This window comes from Zonotrichia albicollis, chromosome 17, assembly GCF_047830755.1.
Source record: "Zonotrichia albicollis isolate bZonAlb1 chromosome 17, bZonAlb1.hap1, whole genome shotgun sequence".
NCBI classification, from domain to species: Eukaryota; Metazoa; Chordata; class Aves; order Passeriformes; family Passerellidae; genus Zonotrichia; species Zonotrichia albicollis.
The window spans coordinates 1,674,506-1,698,394 of NC_133835.1; the positions used below are offsets into that span (position 1 = coordinate 1,674,506).

Here is a 23,889-nt window from a genome sequence, read left to right on the forward strand (position 1 = left end):
TTGTGAAGATGTGACAAAAATGGCCCTTAACCCCCATTCCTGGGCAAGCTCCCTATACCAGCAGGGTCATGATGTCTGTCAGCAATGGGATCCTGGGGTCCCTCAGCTGTTGAAGTCACAAGAAAACATGAAAGAAAATCCATGCCACAGGAAATGTGCTCTCTTGGCCAGTATGGGATCCTTGGAGCATAGGCCAGAGCCAGGTGAGGAAATCCTCACCATCAGCTCCAATCCCTCAGGACAGGTACCCAGGGGCTGCACCAGCACCTGGCACCCACCTCCCCAGGGCGGATCTTGATGTAGAAGTTGCTCCTCTTGTAGGAAATCTTGAGGATCTTGGGCCAGGCGAAGCGGTTGATGCGCAGCCGGTCCCTGTAGATGAGGAGGCCGTTGGCACAGACGCCCAGCATGATGTCGATGCCCTCTGAGTCCTGCAGGAGACAGGGGGACAGGAGGGGACAGGTCAGCAGCTTGGCAAGAGCCAGCCTGGCCAGCAGTGCCACATCCCTCCTGCAGAGTGCTGCGGGGGCCTGGCTGGCAGAGGGAACAGTGACCCCCAGGCCGGTGGAGTCTGATCTCTGGAGCTTCTCTGGTGCCACCCAAAGCCATGCCAGGAGCTTTCTCTGAGGGAGGAAGGTGGGCAGGAGCAGGCTGGGAAGGGGCAGCGCTCTGGCAGCCCCCAGCCCCGTACCTTGGCGTGGTGCAGGTCCACCCCGTACATGGAGAGCTTCTTGGCGTTCTCCAGGAAATGGATCTCTGCTTCCCCAGGGGTCATTCCCCTGCAGGGAGACACAGAGGGGGACAGGTGGCTGGGTGGCCCAGGGCCGTGGGGCAGCCATCCTGTCCGTGCTGTCCCCTCCCGGGGCTCACCGGTAGGTCTTGTGCAGCTCCATGATGCGTTCCTCCAGCTCGCGCGTCTGGTTGGGGGCGAAGCGCAGCTCGCTGACGTAGTTGCCCACGTGCTCCTCGGTGTCGTGGTCCCCCAGCTCGGCCTGCACGGCGTAGGAGCCCAGCAGGGCGTGGGTGACAAAGGAGCAGGGCAGGCGGCCCGTGATGATGTCGGCACGGAGCTGCAGGCACAGGTAGTATCTGCAGGGGGGCAGGCGGTCAGAGCGGGGCAGGGCACCCAGGAACCAAGCTGGTGCCCCCAGAGCAGGCTGGGGCTCGCCAGGAAGGAGAATTGTGCACCCCACAGAAGGCTGGGGCTCCCTGAGAAAGAATCTGGTGCTCTCTGGAGCAGGTTGGCACTCCCTGGGAAGGAGAATTGTGCACCCCACAGCGGCTGGGGCTCCCTGGGTAGGAATCTGGTGCTCTCTGGAGCAGCTGGGGCTCCCTGGGGAGGAACCTGGTGCTCTCTGGAGCAGGCTGGGACTCCCTGGGAAGGAGGCCCTTTCTCCTCACCTGGTGATGTCCTCTGTGAGCTGGGCAGGGTCTGGAGGGTAGAACTTCACAGTGAAGGCAAAGTTCCAGGGCCCACCTGGGGAGGGGAGAGAGCAGTTCAGGACAGCACCCAAGGGGCTGCACACATGGCACAGGAGCATCCGTGTGTCCACTGAGGATCCTGCTGCTCCCTCCAAGCCTTGCACAGGGCAGGGACAAGGGGGCTCCAGAGGCTGCCAGGGGCACGGCCCTTGGGACTCCAGCACAGCTTTTGGGGAATCCTCCCCAGAGAGCTGGGGACAGCAAAGCATCACAACTGCAGGAGCCACAAGCTCAGTGTCCCTGCAAAAGCCTCCTGCGTCCCAGAAGGTGACACCTTGGGCAACAGCTCTTCTGCCATCCCAGCAAGGCAATACCTTGGCAAATGCACCCCAGGACCTGTCCCAGCACGGACCCCCATGCTCCCCACCATCCCTGTTCCCCTTGGATGGGCCAGGTGGTGCCCAGGGTGGCACCAAGTGTCAGACAGCTCTCCAGTAGCAGAGTCCTTTGCCCCCTCGCCTCTCATGAGTAATAGAAGAGGTGGGTAACAAACAGCTGAATGAGCAACAGTGTCCCTGTCCCCAGGCCAGCGGTCGAAGGGGAGGTGACGTGCCACAGGACAGCCACACTGAGCCATCCAGGAGCCCCATGGGACACCCCAGGGCTGAGGAGGATGGACCCTCCCCAGGCACTTACTGCGGATCTGCTTCTTGATCTCTTTGGAGGGGTCCAGCCAGTTCTGCAATGAGGAGACAGCAGGTCAGGGGGGTCCCAACCTTGGATGGGGGGCTGCAGGGGGACCCCCCCATGCTCACCTTCTGGCTGTCTGAATCGCAGAAGGTGAGGCCAAAGTAGTCCTTCTCCAGGAGGTTGAGGTGCTCGCACACCAAGTCAAAGAGCACCTGGCCTCGGGCGTGTTTCTGTCAGAGACATGGACAGGCTGATGTCAGCTGGTCCCTTGGGCTCCTGGACACCCTCAGGTGACCATCAGAACATCCTCTCACCCAGTGTGGACTTCAGCACATCCCAACCTTGCAGCCCCAGGATCACCTGTATGTCCCTAAAGTGGTGCCAAAGGGTGTCCCAGAGCTGCAGGAATGGGCTCCTGGTGGCAGTGGTGGCTGGATCCCCAAGCACAGCATAACAAGAGCCACCAGGAGCATGTGGAGTGATGGCAAGCACCCTTGGTGCAGCCACTGCCAGGTGTGTGTCCCTTCTGTCCCACCCTGCCACCACTGCCAGGTGCTTGAACTGCCAGGCAGAGCTCTATGCCCAGCCATTAAGCTTCTGACTTAGACACTCTTTTCTCTTATGAGTAGCTGCCAAATTTGGTTTCACTGGGCTGATATCCCCCGTGAGGGTCTTTCTTTCCAGACTTTTAATTAATTTTGAAATTTCAACTTCAATGGCTATTTCTGCGTGTGTTTTTCTCTAGGATAGAGGTACTACAAAGCTGTCCCAGGAAGAGTCCTGTCCTTCAGGACCCTCTGGACTGGGCAGGGTCCCAGCAGTGTCCCCTCCTTGGTGCCAGCACAGGCCTCCAAGTCTGGGACTCACCTCCACCTCGCACTCATATTCGGATGCATCAAGCAGGGTCACCCTGCACAGGGCACTCTTCACTTTCTTGGTTGTTTTCTGGGGTGACTTCTGGGTCTTGCTGGGAGTTGTTTTGTCAGAGAGCCCGTCGGTCTCACTGTAGTCCTTGTCCTCCATGTCTGTGCCCTGGAGCAGGGACACACAGAGGGTTACCTTACCTGGCAGCCCTGCCGAGGGACACAGGGGCAGAGGGGGAAGGCTCTGCACAGCAGAGAGGGGCAGCTGCTGATGGACAGTGCCCAGCCAAGGCCAGTTCCACCAACCCACAGTGCCAGCACAGCCCAGCTCCCTGGAAAACGGACACCGGGGGTCAGTTCAGCACCCCAATCTCCCTGCCCAACCACCAGGGCAGCACTCAGCCCCTCACAGCCCCGCAGCCAACAGCGGCTGCAGCCGGGCCCGGGGAGCTCAGTGGGGACACGGCACCCCTGCCCACAGCCATGGCGGGCCGGCAGGGCCATTCCCAGCCCTGGCACACCACCGGGCTCACCATCACCCGTGCCCGGGCTGCCGGTGCTGCCTGCAGGAGCCGCGCGGGCAGCGGCACAGCCCGGCCGGGCCCGCCTCAGGGGCTCCTCTGCGGCTGCCCCCGAGCGCCGGGCCAGCCTCGCGGCACCACGGCCGGCAGCGAGCGGCGGCACGGCCCCTCCCGTGCTGCTCTGCCCGTCCCCTCCCGCGTTCCCCGGCCGACAGCCACTCACCGGCTCCATGTTTCGGGTGTCCGGCTGTGCCCCGAGCTTCTCATTGGGGTCGGTGTCGCGGCCGGCGGGGCTGGGCGCGGCCGTGGGGCCCTGGGCGGCCGCCTCCAGCTGCTGCTGCGGAGCGTCCTCCTGCGCGTTCCTCACCTCAGAGCCCGAGCCTGTCTCCGTTGTCATGACCGCCGGTCACCGCGCTGCCACCGGCACCGGAGAGAGACAGCAGGTGTCACCCGGGGCCGGCTGGGATGCCCTGGCTGCTCGGGGGAGGTTGGGACAGGCTTGGGATGTGCCCATTTCTGCCTCACACGGATCCACTGCCAGAGCCCTGTCCCTGTCCATGCACAGATCCACTGCCAGAGCCCAGATCCCTGTCCACTCACAGATCCACCGCCAGATTCCAATCCCTGTCCATGCACAGATCCACTGCCAGAGCCCAGATCCCTGTCTGTGCCAAAAGCTGGCTTTGCAAAGGGCTGGTGGCAGCAGCACAGGACACCAGGATTTCATACTCTGAGCTGGAGGACAAGAGCAGCAGTGGGGAGGGACACCGGTGACAGGGACCCACCATGGCCAGGGATGCACCTGGTTGTGCAGAGCTGCACTGACCCCCTGCTCCCACACCCCTGCACCGGCTGGAGCCTTCCCTCGCTGTTTTCTAGGAGTGGGAGGAACAGGCAGGCTGTGAGTCAGGGAGGGCTGCAGTGACACAGGAAATGGCAGGCACGGACAGTGCACAGCTCTCACATCCGGGCTGGCTGCTCTGCTCCCCTCCGGCCACCCCAGCAGCATGCTGGGTTCCCACGGCCAGCCTGGGACCCTGTGGATTCCTGCCTCCAACCCCAGCTGCCTGAAAAACAAACCCAGGGCCAGGAACAGGGAGGGGAAGGCACTTTCCATGCCGGGATGCTCAGCAATGTGGTTTTGGAGCCTTTATGGTTTTGGAACATTTAATGCTAACAGAGCATGGGCTAGCAGGGTGTCCTGGGAGGGTCCACACTCCACAGGTCATGGAGCACCCTTTGGACCATCACCCACTCTCCACCAGGCCGTGTCCAGCTGTGCAGCACCTGCTGGGATCATCCCTGAGTCCAAGGGCTGTGGCTGCACAAGGTGGCTCAGTTGGAGCATCTGTGACCCTGTGGTCACATCACCCACCCTGCCCACAGAGCAGCCAGGCCAGCAGCCCTGAGTAATGCCTGCAGATCCTGTTCCAATTCCAAACCCTGCTGTGGCAGGGACAACTTTCACTGTCCCAGGGTGCTCCAAGCCCTGCCCAGCCTGGCCTTGGGCACTGCCAGGGATCCAGGGGCAGCCACAGCTGCTCTGGGCACCCTGTGCCAGGGCCTGCTCACCCTCACAGGGAAAAACTTCTCCCCAGTATCCCATCTGACCCTGCCCTCTGGCATTGGGAAACCATTCCCTGTGTCCTGTCCCTCCATCCCATGTGCCCAGTCCCTCTCCAGCTCTCCTGGAGCCCCTTTAGGCACTGGGAAGGGCTCCAAGGTCTCCCTGGAGCCTCCTCTTCTCCGAGTGAATGCCCCCAGCTCTCCCAGCCTGTCCCAGAGCAGAGGGCTCCAGCCCTTGCAGCATCTTTGTGGCCTCTCCTGGACTCAGTGCAGCAGCTCCACATCCTTCTGATGCTGGGTCCCCAGGGCTGGGGCAGCTCTGCAGGTGGGGTCTCACCTGGGTGGGCAGAGGGGCAGAATCCCCCCTGACCTCTGCCCACGCTGTGGGGTCAGCCAGGGCAGGGTTGGTTCCTGGGCTGCCAGTGCCCATGGCCAGGTCACATCCAGTTTGTCACCAGCAGCACCCCCAAGTCCTTGTCCCAGGGCTGCTCCCCACGCAGCCATTCCCAGCCTGTGCTGTGCTGGGGCTGCCCCAGGTGCAGGACCTGCCCTTGGCCTGGCTGAGCTCCATGAGGTTCCTGTGAGCTCCCCCAGCCTGCCCAGGACCCTCTGGGTGCCCCATCCCTGGCAGATCTGGATCCACTGCACAGCTCAGGCTCTGCTCAGTGTCACTGAGACTCACAAAGAAACCCATCCCACACCACAGCTCCTGTCCCACTGCTGCCCTTCAGGTGTCCTCAGCCGTGGGAAGATGTGAAACCTTCCCAGGAAAATGACTAAAACTGGCTCTGGGGGTGGAGGGAACGGAGAGGAGGTGATGGAGAAGACAGGGAGTCAAGCCTACGCCTTCCGCCGGATCCGCAGCCAGGAGATCCCGGGAACGCTCCCCTCCCGTGCCTGCGTGCTCACCAAGGGGCCTCAGCTCACAGCCAGGGCCCAGGGTGCCACCCTTTGTGCCACAGCCACGTTCTCCTGGCCATGACAGGCCAGACAACCTGCCCTGAGCAGCATCAGCTCCCTCCTGACAGACCCCACACTCAGCCAAGGCCACCAGGAGCTTCCAGAGGTCACTGCTGGTTTGTTTTTTCCACAGAGGAAACAGAGCTGCATTTTTCCACTGCAAATTCAAGCAGTTACTCACTCCAAGCCCTGGTCCCTGTGTGGATCATTCCCAAGCACTTCTGCTTGAATCTCTTTGTGTGAATTTTTAATCAACGTGAAATCTCTAAAATGACAACGCACCACTTTGGGCCAAAAACATGCTGAGTTTTTCATTTGGCATTTCTCAACTTTCTTCCAAACTACTTTTCCCCTGCAGTGATCCCTGAGGAAATGAGGGGTTTTTTTAAGTGTAGTAAGCTGGGAATTCATCCCATCTCACTTCTGCATCTTGAGCTCCAGTCCCAACCTTCTGATGGTGTGCCAGGAACCTGATCCCAGGGACTACCTTCCAGCTGAAGGGAGTGAGAGCATGGCACAGCAGTGCCTGGGTGGCAGAGCTCTGCTGAGGGAGCCTGGCAAACCCCCAGGGACCATGTCCCTGCTCCCAGGGCAGGAATCCCTCAGTCTCTGGCCTTGCAGCCATGCTGGGGAGGCTCTGCTCCCTCCACAGGGTCATTGCTGGGGCCAGGAGCTGTTGGAGGTGCCAGGGCTGGCAGGGGCAGTGGCTGCAGGCACGGCCCCGCTGCAGCTGAGCCCTGCAGCTGCACAGCCCTGACGGAGGGAGCACGCTGGCACTGCCACGCTCCCGGGCACAGCCACAAGGGCTGCATTCAGGAGCTGTTCCTGGCCAGCCCTGGGGCTGAGGGGGAAGGCCAGGGCTCCTGCAGCACTGCCACTCACCCCAGTGCTGCTGCAGGCCAGGGTCAGCACCAAGCCCCTGGGGACAGTGGCACCTGCTGTGGGACACTGCCACCCTCCATGGCAGCCTGGTCACCCACACTCACCTGCACTCAGGGCTGTGGGAGAGGGACACCAAGGCCCACATGAGCACCCACATGAGCACCCTCTGTGCCCAGCTGGGGGTGCTCAGCACCCTGGGGGCACCTGCAGGCTCTGCACACTCACAGTGACACCTGTCCCGGCCCCCTGTCCCTCCGTTATCCCATGGCCTCCCTATGGCCCTTGAGAGCTGCAGAGGGAGATATTGCCCTGGGAGCAGCTCTGTGCCGTGGGCAGGAGCTGTCCCTGATGGGAGGGGGCAGCACAGCACAGACAGGGAGCAGCAGCCATGGAGCCCTGCCCATCCCACAGCACCTTCCCTGTGCAAACTCAGCTCCTGCTGTCCCAGCACAGACCCCAGAGTGCAGGCCATGGGTTCAGAAATGACACAGGTCCCAGAGTGCTGCCAAAGGGACAATTCCACTGAAATATCTGCTGTTACAAACCCGTTAAAGAGATTTACACAACTGTAGTGAACTCGATGGAGTTCTAAAGTTATTTCTTTCTAAATACTTCCTACAGCAGGAGCAGGACCTCACCCCTGTGGGCACCAGCCCTCCCAGCACCCAGCCTTGCCCATGGCTGTCCCACTGGAGCAAATCCTGTGCGGAGGCTGTTGGAGGCAGTGGGCACAAACCCCCAGAGCTGCCCTTTGCAGGGAGTGGCCAAAGGGCTCCTCCTGGCACCCACAGGCCCTGGTGCCCCATGCCTGGTTTCCAGCAAGGGTGAGCTTTCGGCGCAAGCCCAGTTTCCATCAAGGGCTGGCTCGATGCAGCTGCAGCTGGAGCCCAGGGCCGGGGATGCTCCCTCAGGGGACAGGGCTGGAGCCGGATGGAGCTCGGGGTACCGGAACAGGCACATGGGAACGGTGACTGCAAAGGAAGCCTCAGCAGGATCACAGGCAGACCTGCTTGTCATGCCTGGAATCTCCTCCCATCATCTCCCTGCCTGCTCCTCCTCCCTTTGGTGTTTTCCTCCTCCTTCCCCTTCAAGCTGGAGTGTGGATTTCCCAGCTGCTTTGCCCCAGCACTTTCCCAGCATCTCGCAGCTCCAGGCGCTGCAGCGCTTCCCTGGCAGAGCCTTGCCTTCCCTCCCTGCAGGCTGCTCCCCCTCCGTGCCCAGTCACTGCCGGCTGCAGGGCTGCTCTCCAGGGCTCAGCATCCCCCTTCTCCCCCGGGCTGCCCCTCACGCCCCTCGCTCCCTGCAGAGGCTCTGCCCATCCACGGGGCTTCACCTCCGGAGCCCCCCGGTCCCAGGGGGGCAGCAGCCCCTGCTGAGCGCCCAAAGGGGGCTCCAGCTCGGGTGGGGAGCACAGGGGTGGGTGACAACCCAGTGACCTCCTCTCCCACCCCTCCGAGTGGGGCTGATGGTGGCAGCAAAGCCCCATCACATTGTGGGGTCACACTGGGGACAGATGCTGCCACACAGACACACGGACATGGGGGGCACCCTGCGGGGGTGGCAGTGGCTGCAGGGCACGGGGCAGGGGCTGGCCAGAACCGAGATGCTCCCCGGGGCTGTGGCATCCAGCACCTCGACCGGGCAGGGCTGAGCTGGGCACAGGGCTGAGCTGGGCACAGGGGACAGGGGCACAGGCAGTGCCGTGCAGCCATCCTGCAAACCTGAGGGAGCCCGGCGGAGAGTCCTGGGGATCCTCCATAGAAACGGCAAACAAGGAAAGCAGCCCCAAAGCCCCGACAGCACACAGCACCCTGAGCCCCAGTGCCACCCCCAAAACCCCGACAGCACACAGCACCCTGAGCCCCAGTGCCACCCTCGGGCCCCAGTGCCACCCCTGGGACCTCACGCCCCTGGCACGGGACACACAAACCCCCAAAGAACTCCGCAGTGCAGCCTGAGAGTTCTCCTGTGCTGCTCTGCAGCAGGGCCAGAGGATCATATGAGCTGTTTGTTGTGAAGGGGGGGATCAGAAACACTAGGGATCGGATCCTGTTCCTGGAGACTGAACCCTGATCTCCTCACGGGGGACCGGCAGGGGCAGAGATTGCAGTGCCCCGAGCTGTAAAAGTGCCCCGTCATGGAATCCTAGAAGCAAGTTTGGGAAAGACCTCTGAGATCAAGTCCCAGCGCCCCCATGGTCCCCGGGCTCCAGGAGCCGCATCCTCCCCATCCTCCCCAGCGCTCCCCAGGCAGCCGCCGCCGGCTGGGCCCGCGGCAGCAGCGGCAGCACAGCGGGGCCGAGCATCGCGCCGTGCCCCGGGGGCCCTACCTGGGTGCCAGCTGCCCATGGCTCCGGCTCGGCTCGGCTCAGCCCGGCTCGGCTCATCCCGCCGGGCGGGCGCTGCGGCCGAGGCAGCGCCTTCTGCAGAGCCGCCTCTTCCCACGCCCCGCGCGGTGACGGATGGAAGGAAGGAAGGAAGGATGGAAGGATGGATGGATGGATGTGCGCTGCTGCCGCAGCCGGCACGGGATGGGATGGGAGCGGGGCTGCCCTCCCGGGCGTGTCCCCGGGTGCCGGTGCCGCCCCCATCGCCCCCGGCCCCGCAAACGCCTGACTCATCCCGGGCCGGGCTCTCCCGCCGGGATCTTCCCTGCGCACGCCCGGCAAGGCAGCAGAGCTCGGCTGCTCATCTCCATGCCAAGGTAATCTGGCACTGTCCTGCCCTCCCCAGCTCTGCCGTGGGGCCCGGGGCAGCGAACCCTGCGCTGCCATCCACACCCAGGCTGGGCCGGCGGCTGAACAGAGGCTCCTCTTTCACCGGCCCTGCCCAGGGTGACACCGGCACATCCCTGTCCCCAGGGCACAGTCCCCTGCCCGTCCCTGCAGGGACAGCCCCGCGGAGCAAACACGGCACGGACCCTCTGCAGGGGCTCCTGCAGCCCTGCACTGACCCCGCCGGGCACAGGGACAGCTCCTGCTGGCAGAGGGGACAGCCAGAGCACGGGCAGGGACACGGCGGGGTCGGGGGGCAGGCAGGGGCTGGGAGCCCTCACCAGGTGTGGGCAGGACCCTCCAGCTCGGGCACACGCTGATGGGAGCCCTGGGCATGCAGAGCCAGCAGGAACACAAGGGGACAAAGCACAAGCCATGGAGACCCCATCAGGCTCTGGCTGTGGGGTACAGGCACTCACTGTGTGGGTGACCACGCTGGATGCAGAAGGAGAACCCCAGAGTGCCCAGCTGCTCACCAGGACCAGCTCCCCAAGTGGTACCCGTGGGTTGGGATGCTCATGGACTGTTCCCCCAGTCAAGAACACCAGCCCTGGGGGAAGCAGAGGGCAGGGAAAGGGTCCCAGCCCCCACAGCCCTCCCTGAGGCTGGGCACCTTCACAGGCACTCCTGAGCCACTGAACTGGGACAGCCCACGGGTCCCATTGTGAAACACAGCAGCCTGCAGCCAGGGAGAGCCAGGAATCCCACAGCTACCAGCAAACTCACACTCCAGAATCCTTGCCTGGTCTGCACTCTAACCCAAACCTCAGCAGTGCAATCCCCACAATTCAGGCAGGCCTGCAGGGGGGCCTGCAGCTCCCCCAGAGCCTGCAGCCCCTCTGGGAGCCCCCACCGTGCCAAGGCAGCCTCAGCACCCCCGATGGCACTGCCAGCCCTGAACCTCCCCTTCCCAGCTGTCCAGGAGGCTGCAGCCACTGTGGCTTGGGGCTGGGGGTGACCAGTTCTTGGCTGCTCAGCACTGCTCAGGGCTGGGTTCACCCACAGCTGAACAGAGTCCCTGGGGGCTCCTAGGGAGAACAGGGACAGGAGGGACCTTCCCTCCATCCTGGGGAAAACAGGGAATCCTGGGGAAAACAGGGAAAGGAAGGACCTTCCCTCCATCCCTGGCAGGAAGCAATGATGGACCCAGAGAAAGGGACACACACTGCATCCACTACCCACTAACTGCAGAGGGGCCTGTGGAAACTCCTCTGGGCTCCAAAATTCTTGGAAAGGGTGGGCTGGCACTGGCACAGGCTGCCCAGGGCAGTGGTGGAGTCACCATTGCTGGGGGAATTAAAAAGACATTCAGATTTGGGGGCATGCCTGAGTGGTGGCCTTGGCAGTGCAGGGATGAGGATTGGACCTGACACATGGAATTCCTTTCCTGCCTCAGGGGTTCCTGACTGGTGAGACCCCCAAGGTGCCTCCTGGGGGAAGGAGCAGTTTGGGGGCCTCAGAATGCCCCCTAAGCCCCAGAATGCCCCCCAAGCCCCAGAATGCCCCCCAAGCAAGCACTGAGCTGAGCTCCTGCACAGGCGGTGCTGCTGGAGAGTCCTCCCTTGCCCCTCTGACCCCAGGGCACCTTTTCCTCACATCCCTGTGATCCCACATGGCACAGCAGGGCATTGCTGCATCCCCCACTGCCACCTGGAGCACAATTTGGTGCCTCAGGCAGAAGCAGAGCCAGCTCCCTCAGACCACAGTGGGACACAGCTCAAGGCTGAGCTGGGCTTTGGTTTCAGTTCAGAGGCCCAGAAGCCCTTAGATCCCAGCAGAGGATGCTGTGGGGGCGGAGGGCATCAGTGCCAGCCCTGCCTCTCACCCTGGCAGAGCTGCCAGCCCTCCTTTGGAGGCATTTGGGAAGCTGGGGGAAGGCAGAGAGCTGCTGATAGAGCCTCTGACTTCAAGCACCAACATGTTCCTCATTAATTGGATAGCAAGAAAGCTGGGGTGGAGGGAGGGGAGGGATGGCCAACCTGTGCTGGAAAGGCTGAAAAATGAACTGAAAAATCTGCCCTGAACCAGCCCTGGGCACATCCCTCCCTGGACATGCCCTCAGGGAAGGAGGGAAGTGTGGGGGCACTGCTGGCAGGGGCTGCCCCACTGCCCTGCACCCCAGCAGAGGAAGGGCTGGTGCAGCCCAGGGCCCCCTTCCCTGGCCCTGGGTGGGGGTCAGGGCTGTTAGGGTTAGGATTAGCCTCCCCTGCTAGGAGCTGGCCCTTGTGCCCAGGGGCACCATGGCTCTCCCTCTGAGGACCAGACTGGCCAAGAGCTGCTGCACTGGCCTCATGCTGGGGGAAAGGACTGTCCTCCTTGTGTTCCCTCCCTGAGCTCACCCAGCCCTGACAGGAAACTGAGGCACGTGGGGCTCAGTCACAGCAAGGCACCCTCCTGCCCCTCACCCAGCTGGGGATGGGCATTTGGGAGCAGCCTGATCCCATACCCAACTGGGGATGGCATTTGGGAGCAGCCTGATCCCATACCCAGCTGGGGATGGCATTTGGGAGCAGCCTGATCCCATACCCAGCTGGGGATGGCATTTGGGAGCAGCCTGATCCCATACCCAGCTGCCATCTCAGGCCCCATCCGTCTTTGAGGGCTTAAATGCAGGTGAGGGCTCCTCATTCCCTGTAACCTCCAGCAAGCAGAGGCACCCTCAGGCACCCCAGTCCCAGCCAGTCACAGGCAGCCACTGTCCCCACACTGTCCCCACACGTGTCCTGCTGCCCTCCAGCAGGATCAGGAGGGGAAAGGAGGGTTAAAAGGAGAAGGGAGGGTTTGGGAGGCCAGGAGCTCTGGCATGGCACAGCTGGCCCACACCCACAGCAGTCTTTTCCCCAAACACCCCCCTTGGTCCCTTGTCCCTGTCGATGCCTGCTCAGCTCTGTCCTCAGCTCCTCCCTCAGAACACTCACTGGAGGGGCTGCTCTTTGAGTATTTGTGGGGTTCAGCCCAGTTCTCCGTTGTTGGGATGCCTGACTCACATTTTCTGAGCATCTGCAGCCACCAGGGCAGGCTTCCCTCGGGTTGCTCCCCTCTGCCCCTCTCCCAGCCAGGTGTGTCACACAGGGACCCAGTGGCTGCTCAGTCCCATTGCCACCACTGACAGACTGGCACAGGACCAGGACCCTGAAAAACTCCAGAGTGTCCCCAAATTGAACTAAATAACACAAACTTGTGCAACACAGGCCCTCTGTGCATGGCAGGATTCCACACCACACTGAGGAACAGGGACAGGGACAGTGACTCTGGGATGCAGCAGGACAGGAGCAGCAGGGAGCAGCCTGTCCTTGGGCAGCACCCACAGCTCCAAGGAGAACCTGTAGGGCACATGAGGAACCTCTGCTGTGCATGGAACCATCCCCTGGTGCCTTGGCACAGGGAGCCCAGGAGCTGCAGGAAGGACACAGCCCCTCTGGGGAAAGAAAAAGGATTTTCAGCTTTTGCCAAGGCAAGGGCAGCTCAGAGGCCTCAGGGGTGCCCAGGCCTCACAGGCAATTATCAAAGATAAGAGAGAAATGTTTTTAAGGGAAGGGATGCCAGAGGGATCAGAGTGGGGAGAAGGGAGAGTGAGTGAGCTCGGGGCTGCAGCAGGGTGGGAAGCAGCACAAGGGCTCCTTCAGCAGCTCTGACCCTCCTTGCAGGGGACACCCTGCGACAGAGGGACACAGAGGGGACGTGGGTACAGAGGAGGAGGCACCTCAGTTCCCTGCAGGGAACCCCCCAGTGCTGCCCACACCGGGCTCCTGTCACCTGCCCCTGCCCCAGAGGCAGGACATGCCCCAGGTCCTGTGGGACAGGGGTGTCCCACTGCTCCAGGGAGCCTCCAGGGCCTCCCACACAGCCAGGCTCACTGACACCCATCCTTGTGCTCCCCAGTTCATCTTGGACAGTCCCCATGAGCCCCGGGGCTTTCACTGAAGCAAAGCTCCCAGGAGCTGAAATAGGACCAGCACGCAGGGAAGGACCATGGCCAGACATCCCCACAGCAGTCCTGGCAGAGATGGATGGCACAAGGTCCAGCCTGGAACAACCTTTCTTACCTGGCTTTGCCTCTATTCTGCTAAGGAAACATTTCCCCAGTCTCACTCCTGTACAAAGGCACAGAAGCAGCATTTGTGTCCCCACAAAGCTGAGGAGAATCTGAGTGCCAGACAGCACACACAGCCAGGCTGAGAACCCCTCAGTGACTTGCAAAATGCAACCAAAACAGCAAAGCTCCCCCAGCAGCTGTGCTGGACCCAGACCCTGGCAGGTCCCTGTTTGGGGCAGAACCCCCTTCCCCAGCAGCTCCTTGTGCAGGGTAAACCTCGGGGACACAGAGGAGAGGTGCCCAGCCCGGCCCACCCTCCATGGAGGGGGCAGGGAGGGCCAGGCCATGCCACCAAGCCTGGAGGAGCAGAGTGGAGCTGCCCCATGCCTACCTCCATGAGCCCCACATGCTCCCAGCCCTCCACCATCCCCAGGAGCTGGCACCCCTCACCCGGTGCTGCTGCAGGTGGGAAGTGCCCACACCCCATGGCTTCACTGCCATCCCTCCTCCATAACACCCTCTGACACCCCCTGGCTGTGTCTGAGCAGCGCCCAGCCCTGCCCAGGCTGCTGTCCCTGTCTGTTTGCAGGACAGGGTGTATTTGTAATGGGTGGTTTATCCCCGTGAATGCAGTGCCACCACCACACCGTGCCCCTCCTGCACAAACCCCAAAGCACCAAAGTCCCCAGACCTGCCCAGAGCCCCCACCCTGACCCCGAGGGTTTGACACTGAGTCCTGCAGCACACGTGTGGCTTAGCTGCTTCCAGCTGCTGCAGGGAAACTGGAACTTGGAAATTTCCATCCTCTGAAGCATCTCACAGATACACAAAAGGACTAAAAGGGTGTCAAAGGAGATTGAACAAGAGCCAGGAATAGCAACCAGGGAAGGACCATGGCCAGACATCCCCCTTGAGCCGGCTCACAGCAGCCCTGGCAGAGATGGATGGCACAAGGTCCAGCCTGGAACAACCTTTCTCACCTGGCTTTGCCTCTATTCTGCTAAGGAAACATTTCCCCAGTCTCACTCCTGTACAAAGGCACAGCAACAGCATTTGTGTCCCCACAAAGCTGAGGAGAATCCTTTGGTATCCAAGCACTCAGACACCACAAACAGCCAGACTGAGAACCCCTCAGTGACTTGCAAAATGCAATCAAACCCCCCCCACACACACAACCAGGATTCAGCTTGGCACAGGGCACCTGCTCTGCAGAATCCTGCAGAAGGAAGGCAAAGGCTGGGAGCACCAGCCTGGCCATGCACTGGGGGTGCACAACAGCCTTTGAGCCCACCGTGAGCTGCAGCACCGAGCTGGGCCAAGCCCTGAGAGAATTGTGGGCAGTTCCTGTGGCTCCAGGTGAGGGCATCTGAGCCCAGAGAGGACATGGAAAGATGCCCAAGTAAGATTTTTGAAGTGCTTGGGTTGGTGAATGGATTTGAATGGATTTGAGCCTGGAAAAAAACAAGGTTCTGGGCAGAGCATGGAGCCCTTTGCAGTGCCTGAAGGAGCTCCAGGAGAGCTGGAGAGGAATGGGGACAAGGGATGGAATGAGAGGACAAGAGGGACTGGCTTCCCACTGTGACAGACATATTTTATGAAAAATCCTTTTGCTCGGATTTTTCCTCCCATGAAGCTGAGAGGCCTCAGAAACCAAATGTAAACAATAATTATCTGCTGCTGTGGAATGCAACAGGTGCATCTTTGATTGGCCTCATGTGGTTGGTTTTAATTAATGGCCAATCACAGTCCAGCTGTCTCAGATTCTCTGGTCAGTCACAAGATTTCATTATCATTCCATTCCTTTCTATTCCTTGCTACCCTTCTGATGAAATAATTTCTTCTATTCTTTAGTGAAGCTTTATTATATAATTTTCTTTTAATATAATATATATCATAAAATAATAAATCAGCCTTCTGATACATGGAGTCAAGATTCTCATCTCTTCTCTCATCCTGAGACCCCTGTGAACACCACCACATCCCACTGCCAGAGGGCAGGGTCAGATGGGGTACTGGGAAGAAATTCCTCCCTGGAGGGTGGGCAGGCCCTGGCACAGGGTGCCCAGAGCAGCTGTGGCTGCCCCTGGATCCCTGGCAGTGCCCAAGGCCAGGCTGGACAGGGCTGGGGGCACCTGTGACAGTGGGAGGTGTCCCTGCCATGGCAGGGGGTGGAACAGGATGGGCTTTGAGGTCCCTCCAACCCAAACCAGTCTGGGATTTCCAGCTGTGCCAGATGTGCTGGAGCTCCCTTGGCAGGCAGAGCACATCTCCCAGCTCAGAGCTGCTGTACCTCAGGCAGGCTCAGGAACCGCTGCTGAGATGAGGGAGGGAAAACATCTCTGGTGGCTCCTCCCGCTGCAGCAGGGGGGCTGGCCCAAGCTGAATCACCAGAGCTGACTCACCCAGGGCAGCGCGGGGCTCACAGCCTGCCCTGGGCCCCTGCAGCCTGCTTTGGGGCTCACAGCCTGCTCTGGGGCTCTGCAGCCTCTCCTGGGGCTCACAGCCTGCCCTGGGCCCTGCAGCCTGCTTTGGGGCTCACAGCCTGCTCTGGGGCTCTGCAGCCTCTCCTGGGGCTCACAGCCTGCCCTGGGCCCCTGCAGCCTGCTTTGGGGCTCACAGCCTGCTTTGGGGCTCTGCAGCCTCTCCTGGGGCTCACAGCCTGCCCTGGGCCCTGCAGCCTGCTTTGGGGCTCTGCAGCCTGCTCTGGAGCTGCAGCCCCACTGCAGCCCCACACAGTGCCCCCAGAGCTGCTTTAATCCAGCCAGCTCACCACAGGGAGCACCTCCATCCATCTATCATCCATCCATCCATCCATCCATCCATCCATCCATCCATCCATCCATCCATCCATCCATCCATCCATCCCCCATCCATCCATCATTCCTCCATCCATCAGCCATTTATCCCCCATCCACCCATCCATCATCCATCCATCCATCCATCCATCCATCCATCCATCCATCATCCATTCATCCCCCATCCATCCATCCACCCATCCATCCATCCATCCATCAGCCATTTATCCCCCATCCACCCATCCATCATCCATCCATCCATCCATCCATCCATCCATCCATCCATCATCCATTCATCCCCCATCCATCCATCCATCCATCAGCCATTTATCCCCCATCCATCCATCCATCCATCCATCCATCCATCCATCCATCCATCCATCCATCCATCATCCAGTCATCCCCCATCCATCCATCCATCCATCCATCCATCCATCCATCATCCATCCATCCATCCATCATCCATCCCTCCATCATCCATCCCTCCATCATCCATCCCTCCATCATCCATCCCTCCATCCATCCATCCATCCATCCATCCATCCATCCATCCATCCATCCATCCATCCATCCATCCATCCATCCATCCATCCCAGTGAGCTCTGAGCACTCTGTGCTGGAGAGGACAGTGGGACAAGGCTCCCAGGGTCTCAGGGCTGGAGCCCTCTCCTCTGGGACAGGCTGGCAGAGCTGGGGGTGCTCACCTGGACAGGAGAAGGCTCCAGGGAGAGCTCAGAGCCCCTGCCAGGGCCTAAGGGCACTGGAAATAGAGAGAGAGAGACTTTTTACATGGAGAGGGAATGACAGAACAAGAGGGAACCATTCCAAACTAAACCAAGAGAGATTTAGATCAGATGTTGGGAAGAAATTCTTCCTTGTGAGGGTGGGCAGGCCCTGGAACAGGGTGCCCAGAGCAGCTGTGGCTGCCCCTGGAGCCCTGGCAGTGCCCAAGGCCAGGCTGGACAGGGTGGGACAAGATGAGCTTTAGGGTCCCTTCCAACCCAAACCACTCTGGGATTCCATAACTCCTCTCCTGCACCACCACCTGCACCAGGGCTTTATCCTCCTCAGCTTTGAGAGTTGTTCTCCATCTCAGCAAATCTCCCTCCCTTGTAGAGAAAGACATTCAGCCATTTTGTACCTTGTTACTGAAATACTACAGAACCCATGCCTTGTAAGTCTGTGATACAGATAAGAAATAATAAACACCTGAGTCTGAACACAAAATACCATCCTGAGTGCTTCAGTCCTGACCTTGACAGAGGCAAAACCAGGCACTCCCCCTCCAGGGAGGAGCCTGCTGCCCCCAGCCCTCGGCCAGGAGCCTTGGGAAGGAGGTCAGAGAGGAGAGCACCTTGTTCCCTGCCCAGCAGGGTGGGACTGAGCTCAAAAACATCATACTGGGAACATGAAGGGCAGCAGGAAAGGCAGCAATTGAGCATTCCCTCTTCACCTCAGCCTGTGAGCAGGTGAGCTCTGTCACCTTGTCCTGCCAGCCTGAGCCAAGCTGTCCCACCCCATGGCAGCACTGCACCACGAAGCAGCAGCTCCTCATCTCCAGGGCTGTGTCCAGTTCTGGGCCCCTCACAAGAGAGACCTTGAGGGGCTGGAGCGTGTCCAGAGAAGGGCACAGAGCTGGGAAGGGGCTCAGCCTGGAGCCAAGGAGGCTCAGGGGGCCCTTGTGGCTCTGCACAGCTCCTGACAGGAGGGGACAGCTGGGGGGGTCAGGCTCTGCTTCCAGGGACAGGAGGAGAGGGAACGGCCTCAAGTAGCACCAGCAGAGTTTTAAATTGGGTATTTGGGAAAATCTCTTCACTGAAAGGGTTGCCAGGCATTGGAAGGGCTGCCCAAACAGGTGGTGGAGTGCCCACCCCTAAAGGTGGTCGGGAAATGACTGGGTGTGGCACTCAGTTTAGCTGACAAGGTTGGAGTCCATGACCTTGGAGGTCTTTTCCAGCCTGAATAGTTCTGCAGCTCAGGAAGGGAAGAGCTGAGAGGTGTGAACCTGCTGGGGGAGGAAATCACCATGGGCTGGCCACGGGAGGCTGCTCCCATGGAAACCACTGAGACACTGAGACACGTCCTCTCCTGTCCCTGGGGCACCAAGGACGGGTCCAGCCAGAGCCTGCCTGACCAGGGGGGCAGCGAGGGCCCCTCCAGGCTGGGTGTACCAGTCCCTTGCTGGGGACAGGGGACAGGCTTTGTGGGGACAGGAAGGGCCCCTCCAGGCTGGGTGTACCAGTCCCTTCTTGGGGACAGGCCCTGCAGGGCTCTGCTGGCCATTTCAGCCCCTTTACCCAGGCAGGTGGTGCTGTCCCGTGATGGTGTTCACAGGGGTCTTAGGATGAGGGAAGAGATGTAGATTTGACTCTGTATTTCAGAAGGCTTGATTTATTATTTTATGATATATATTACATTAAAACTGTACTAAAAGAATAGAAGAAAAGGTTTCACCTCAGAAGGCTGGCTAAGCTGAGAATAGAAAGCAAAAGAATGAATAACAAAGGTTTGTGGCTCAGACTCTCTGTCTGAGCCAGCTGACTGTGACTGGCCATTAATTACACACATCCAACATGGGCCAGTCACAGATGCACCTGTTGCATTCCACAGCAGCAGATAACCCTTGTTTACATTTTGTTCCTGAGGCCTCAGCTTCTCAGGAGGAGAAAATCCTAAGGAAAGGTGTCACAGACATCTTTTCATTAAAACCCTTTCGTTAGGATTTTTCCAGCTGAAGCTGAGAAGTTTCAGCAACCAAATGTAAACAAGGGTTATCTGCTGCTGTGGAATGCAACAGGTGGATCCGTGATTGGTCTCAGGTGGATGTTTGGATTTACTGACCACTCATAGCAGAGCTGTCTCACTCTCTGCTGGGACACAGATCTTTGTTATTCATTCCTTTTCTATTCTTAGCTTAGCTAGCCTTCTGAGAACTTTTCCTTCTATTTCTTTTTAGTATAGTTATAATGTAATATATATCATAAAATAATAAATCAAGCCTTCTGACCATGGAATCAACATTCTCACCTCTCTCTTCATTCTGCAACCCTTGTGACCACTGTAACAGAAAGGATTTTCATGAAAAGATGTGTGTGACACTGACCTGGCCAGGCAGGCTGTGGCTGTGGAGCTGCTGTGCCCACCCCACTGAGCTGAGCTGAGCTGAGCTGCCCAGGGATGCTGAGCCAGGGCCAGGCTGAGGCACCAGGAGCAGCCAGAGCAGAGCAGACAGCAGCTCGTCATCACAGAGTGTGACAGCCAGCCTGGAGCTGCCAAGGGAAGAACTGGGTCAAGTGGGGAAAAGCAGGAGAGCAGCGGCACAAGGGTGGGATGATCTCATGAGAACACACAGTGATCCTGGGGGACACCTCACAAGCTTGGGGATCCACCACCCAAAAGGAGCCTGGGTTTGGGGCTCTCCCAGCTCCCCTGCAGCCGGCCCGGCCCTCCCTGACACGTGTTGAGTGTGTGTTTGGGCAATTATGGATTTACATGATGTCAGCAGCTGCCGGGAGCCCAGACATCTGCTCGCTCATCATGCCCCAGCCAGGCAGCACAGACATCTGACCCTGCTGACAGGCACCAAAGGCCTCCCTCACACCCTCCCCTGGCACCAGGGCCTGCAGGGCACGGGCAGTGCCCTCCTGCTCCAGGGCCAGCCCCTGAGCTGGGGTTAATGGAGCAGCCTGAGCTTATGGCACAAAAGGACACGCTGGAAGTGGAGATCAGCATCCCTGCGGCTCCAGAGCTGGTGCCACATGTCAAAAATGAATCATGAGAAACTTAGGGAGGGAAAAGAAGCCACCAAACTGACAGGGAGTCATCCCCTGAGCCAGGCTGGAGCCAGGCAGCCATGGCAGCTCACCCTGACAGCTGCCAGAGGCAGAGCAGCCAGGGCAGAGCCCATCTGAGACACCAACCCTCCTCCAGCCTGCTCTGGCCACAGGAACAAGCAGGGAAGGGGAGCACAGTTCTGCTGCATCCTGGGGGACAGGGCTGAGGTGCCTCCTCCTCCTCTGGGCCCAGCAGGATGCAAAGGCAGCACCCCCTGCTCCCCTCACACAGCCTGGTCCCTCTGCCAGCCATGGGAGCTGTGGGGCCCTCCCAGCAAGGTCCCACTCCCACTCTGCTGGGTGACACCTCCCAGCTGAGCAAACAACTCCAGGAATGAGTTGCTGTGTCCCCCCAGAAACTCCTTCCACAGGCTCATTAACAGGCAAATGAAGATGTCCCAGCTGGAGGGGGACAGCCCTGAGCCAGCTCCTGTGAGCACCCAGTGCCTCCCCAGATGGAAGCACAGCCCAGACCCCACGGAGCAGGGAGAGGGAAGAGCCAGCAGCCCCCACAGCCCTCAGTCCCCCCTGGTTCCTCCCCTGCTCCCAGCAGAGCAGGATGGGACCAGCAGCACCCCCACAGCCACCATGTGCCACCACTGAGCCCTGGTGTCACCCTCGGGGCAGGGCACGTCCTGCTGCTCACAGCTCTGGGGACACTCCTGCTTTCCTTGGCCCCACAGGCCCCTCCCACCCCACTAAGCCCCACAGATGCCCCCAGCCATGCCAGGGCCTTGCTGCCCCTGCCCAGCACCTCCACAGCGCCACAGCAGTGGGGGTGACACGGGGATGCTGCTATTGCAGAGCTCCCCAGTTCCCTCATCCCTCCCTGGGACACCCACCCAGCAGCACAAGCTGAAGTTTTTCTCTCTCAGCAGTGATGAGCACCCATCCTCTGCCCCCTGAGAGCCATCCCTGCTGCCCAGCAGTGCCCTCCCTGCCTGGGGACAGCTGTCACACAGCACAGCACAGCCCTGCAGCTCCCAGGGACCCCAAAGCTCAGCCCAGAGCACCCCAGGAATGGGCACTTGGGAGTAGGGGGTGCATCAAGGACAGCTCCTGGGGGCAGGATCCACAGCAACCCCAGCCCAGTGCCTGATCCCTGCCCCAGGGAGGGGTTCTGGCAGCCCCCTGGGGCTTCAAGGCTGCCCAGCCTGTCCCTTCCATCACTGCAGGCAGCCCCACAAAGGCAGGAATGTGCCTCTTCCAGGGAAACTCTGACCTTCCCAAAGGCATGGCTTGCACAGTCAGCAGAGTGGGGAACACACCAGGAGTGGAGAGAGGGGAAATTCACGATCTGGTGGCACAGCTTGGGCTTCCAGCTCCTCCAACAAAGTCCAGCAAGGAGCTCTGGCTGGGCAGGACAAGGCTGGGGATAAAGCAGGTGCTCCACACTGAGCACACGGCATCCACCAGTGCCATGGCACACGATGCACCAGCCCTGGGGAGCCACTGAAGGGCAAAAGGCACCCCCAGAATACCCTCCCCATCCTCCAGGCAGACAGGGAAGGCTCCTTCCACCTGCAGGATGTCACCTGAGCCAAACAACCTCCCAGTGCCCTACCAGCACCCAGCCTTGGCAAGGGCACACAGGAACAGGAGCCAGGGGCACAGACAGGAACAGGAGCCAAGGGCACACACAGGAACAGAGCCATGGGCATACAGGAACAGGAGCCATGGGCACAGAGGAACAGGAGCCAAGGGCACACACAGGAACAGGAGCCATGGGCATACAGGAACAGGAGCCATGGGCACACAAAGGAACAGGAGCCAAGGGCACACGGGAACAGGAGCCAAGGGCACACAGGAACAGGAGCCATGGGCACACAGGAACAGGAGCCATGGGCACACAGAGGAACAGGAGCCATGGGCACACAGGAACAGGAACCATGGGCACACACAGGAACAGGAGCCAAGGGCACAGCATGGCCAGGCAGGGCTGGGGGCACCCTGAGGGCCCTCCTGTGCCACCCTGGCTGTCCCTGTCACAAACAGCACAGCCTGAGGAGGAGCCAAGGCACCCAGGCTCCCTGGGCATCCCTGTCCCAGAGGGGAAAGCTGCTCCTGCAGCATCCCACAGCAGCCAGGGCTGCAGGGAGGCTCAGGGTGCTCCTTGGGGCTCCCCTCTCTGGGCCCTGCTTCCCAGAGCCAGGCAGGGCAGTGCTGGGGTGGGAATGCCGAACAAAAGGGCCAACAGAGATTCAAGATATTTTCCTTTCTCTGGGAAAAAGGAGAAGGCAGAGAAACCCTAAATCAGGGTTTGGTGATGCTCTCATGCCCCAGGATGGGGGTGTGGGCAGCAGGGGCTCCCACAGAGCTGCCTGGGTGGATGTGGGGGTGCCAGAACAGGCAGGGATTAGGCAGGGATGCAGGCAGGGATGCAGGAATCAGGCAGGGATGCAGGGATGCAGGTAGGGATGCAGGAATCAGGCAGGGATGCAGGAATCAGGCAGGGATGCAGGTAGTGATGCAGGCATCAGGCAGGGATGCAGGAATCAGGCAGGGATGCAGGCAGGGATGCAGGGATGCAGGCAGGGATGCAGGGATGCAGGCAGGGATGCAGGAATCAGGCAGGGATGCAGGGATGCAGGTAGGGATGCAGGAATCAGGCAGGGATGCAGGAATCAGGCAGGGATGCAGGAATCAGGCAGGGATGCAGGGATGCAGGTAGGGATGCAGGAATCAGGCAGGGATGCAGGTAGTGATGCAGGCATCAGGCAGGGATGCAGGAATCAGGCAGGGATGCAGGAATCAGGCAGGGATGCAGGAATCAGGCAGGGATGCAGGCAGGGATGCAGGGATGCAGGCAGGGATGCAGGAATCAGGCAGGGATGCAGGGATGCAGGTAGGGATGCAGGAATCAGGCAGGGATGCAGAAATCAGGCAGGGATGCAGGAATCAGGCAGGGATGCAGGCAGGGATGCAGGCAGGGATGCAGGCAGGGATGCAGGCAGGGATGCAGGGATGCAGGCAGGGATGCAGGAATCAGGCAAGGATGCAGGCAGGGATGCAGGAATCAGGCAGGGATGCAGGAATCAGGCAGGGATGCAGGAATCAGGCAGGGATGCAGGAATCAGGCACGGATGCAGGCAGGGATGCAGGGATGCAGGCAGGGATGCAGGAATCAGGCAGGAAGCAGCCCTGGTGCCTGGCAGCCCCCTGCTCATCCCACCATGATGGCTCCACTGGGATGTGCTGCTCTGCCCTGAGCTGCACCCACAGCTCAGCCTCACCCAAGGGCCCCAGGAAAGGGAGCAGCACCTCCAGATGGGACCCTCCCAGCCCAGATGCAGCTGCTGCCCCCAGAAACTGATGTGGGGAAAGGAAATGTGGGGAAGGGAAAGGACACATGGAAACACCTTCATCCCATCTGAGCCCAGCTCAAGAGCCAGCCCAGCTGACTGGGATCCCAGAATGGTTTGGGTTGGAAGGGACAATAAAGCCCATCCAGTGCCACCCCTGCCATGGCAGGGACACCTCCCACTGTCCCAGGCTGCTCCAAGCCCTGTCCAGCCTGGCCTTGGGCACTGCCAGGGATCCAGGGGCAG

At 60.4% G+C, this 23,889-nt stretch overlaps 1 protein-coding gene across 15 annotated transcripts in view; it reads right to left on the reverse strand.

The window, feature by feature from the left end:
• EPB41L1 (erythrocyte membrane protein band 4.1 like 1) overlaps nt 1-23,889 on the reverse strand; it is a 62,133-nt gene that overhangs the window by 21,867 nt on the left and 16,377 nt on the right. For 14 of the 15 annotated variants that reach the window (XM_074553639.1, XM_074553643.1, XM_074553635.1 and 11 more), the window contains 8 exons: nt 3,720-3,910; nt 2,980-3,144; nt 2,238-2,342; nt 2,119-2,161; nt 1,402-1,477; nt 871-1,089; nt 692-779; nt 279-431 (listed from right to left, as the gene is read on the reverse strand). In XM_074553639.1, the coding sequence (XP_074409740.1) occupies nt 279-431; nt 692-779; nt 871-1,089; nt 1,402-1,477; nt 2,119-2,161; nt 2,238-2,342; nt 2,980-3,144; nt 3,720-3,893 (1,023 nt within the window). In that variant the 5' untranslated portion in view covers nt 3,894-3,910. Of the gene's footprint in view, nt 1-278; nt 432-691; nt 780-870; nt 1,090-1,401; nt 1,478-2,118; nt 2,162-2,237; nt 2,343-2,979; nt 3,145-3,719; nt 3,911-9,233; nt 9,436-23,889 lie in introns of those variants that run through there. The other variant, XM_074553637.1, reaches the window with a different exon arrangement.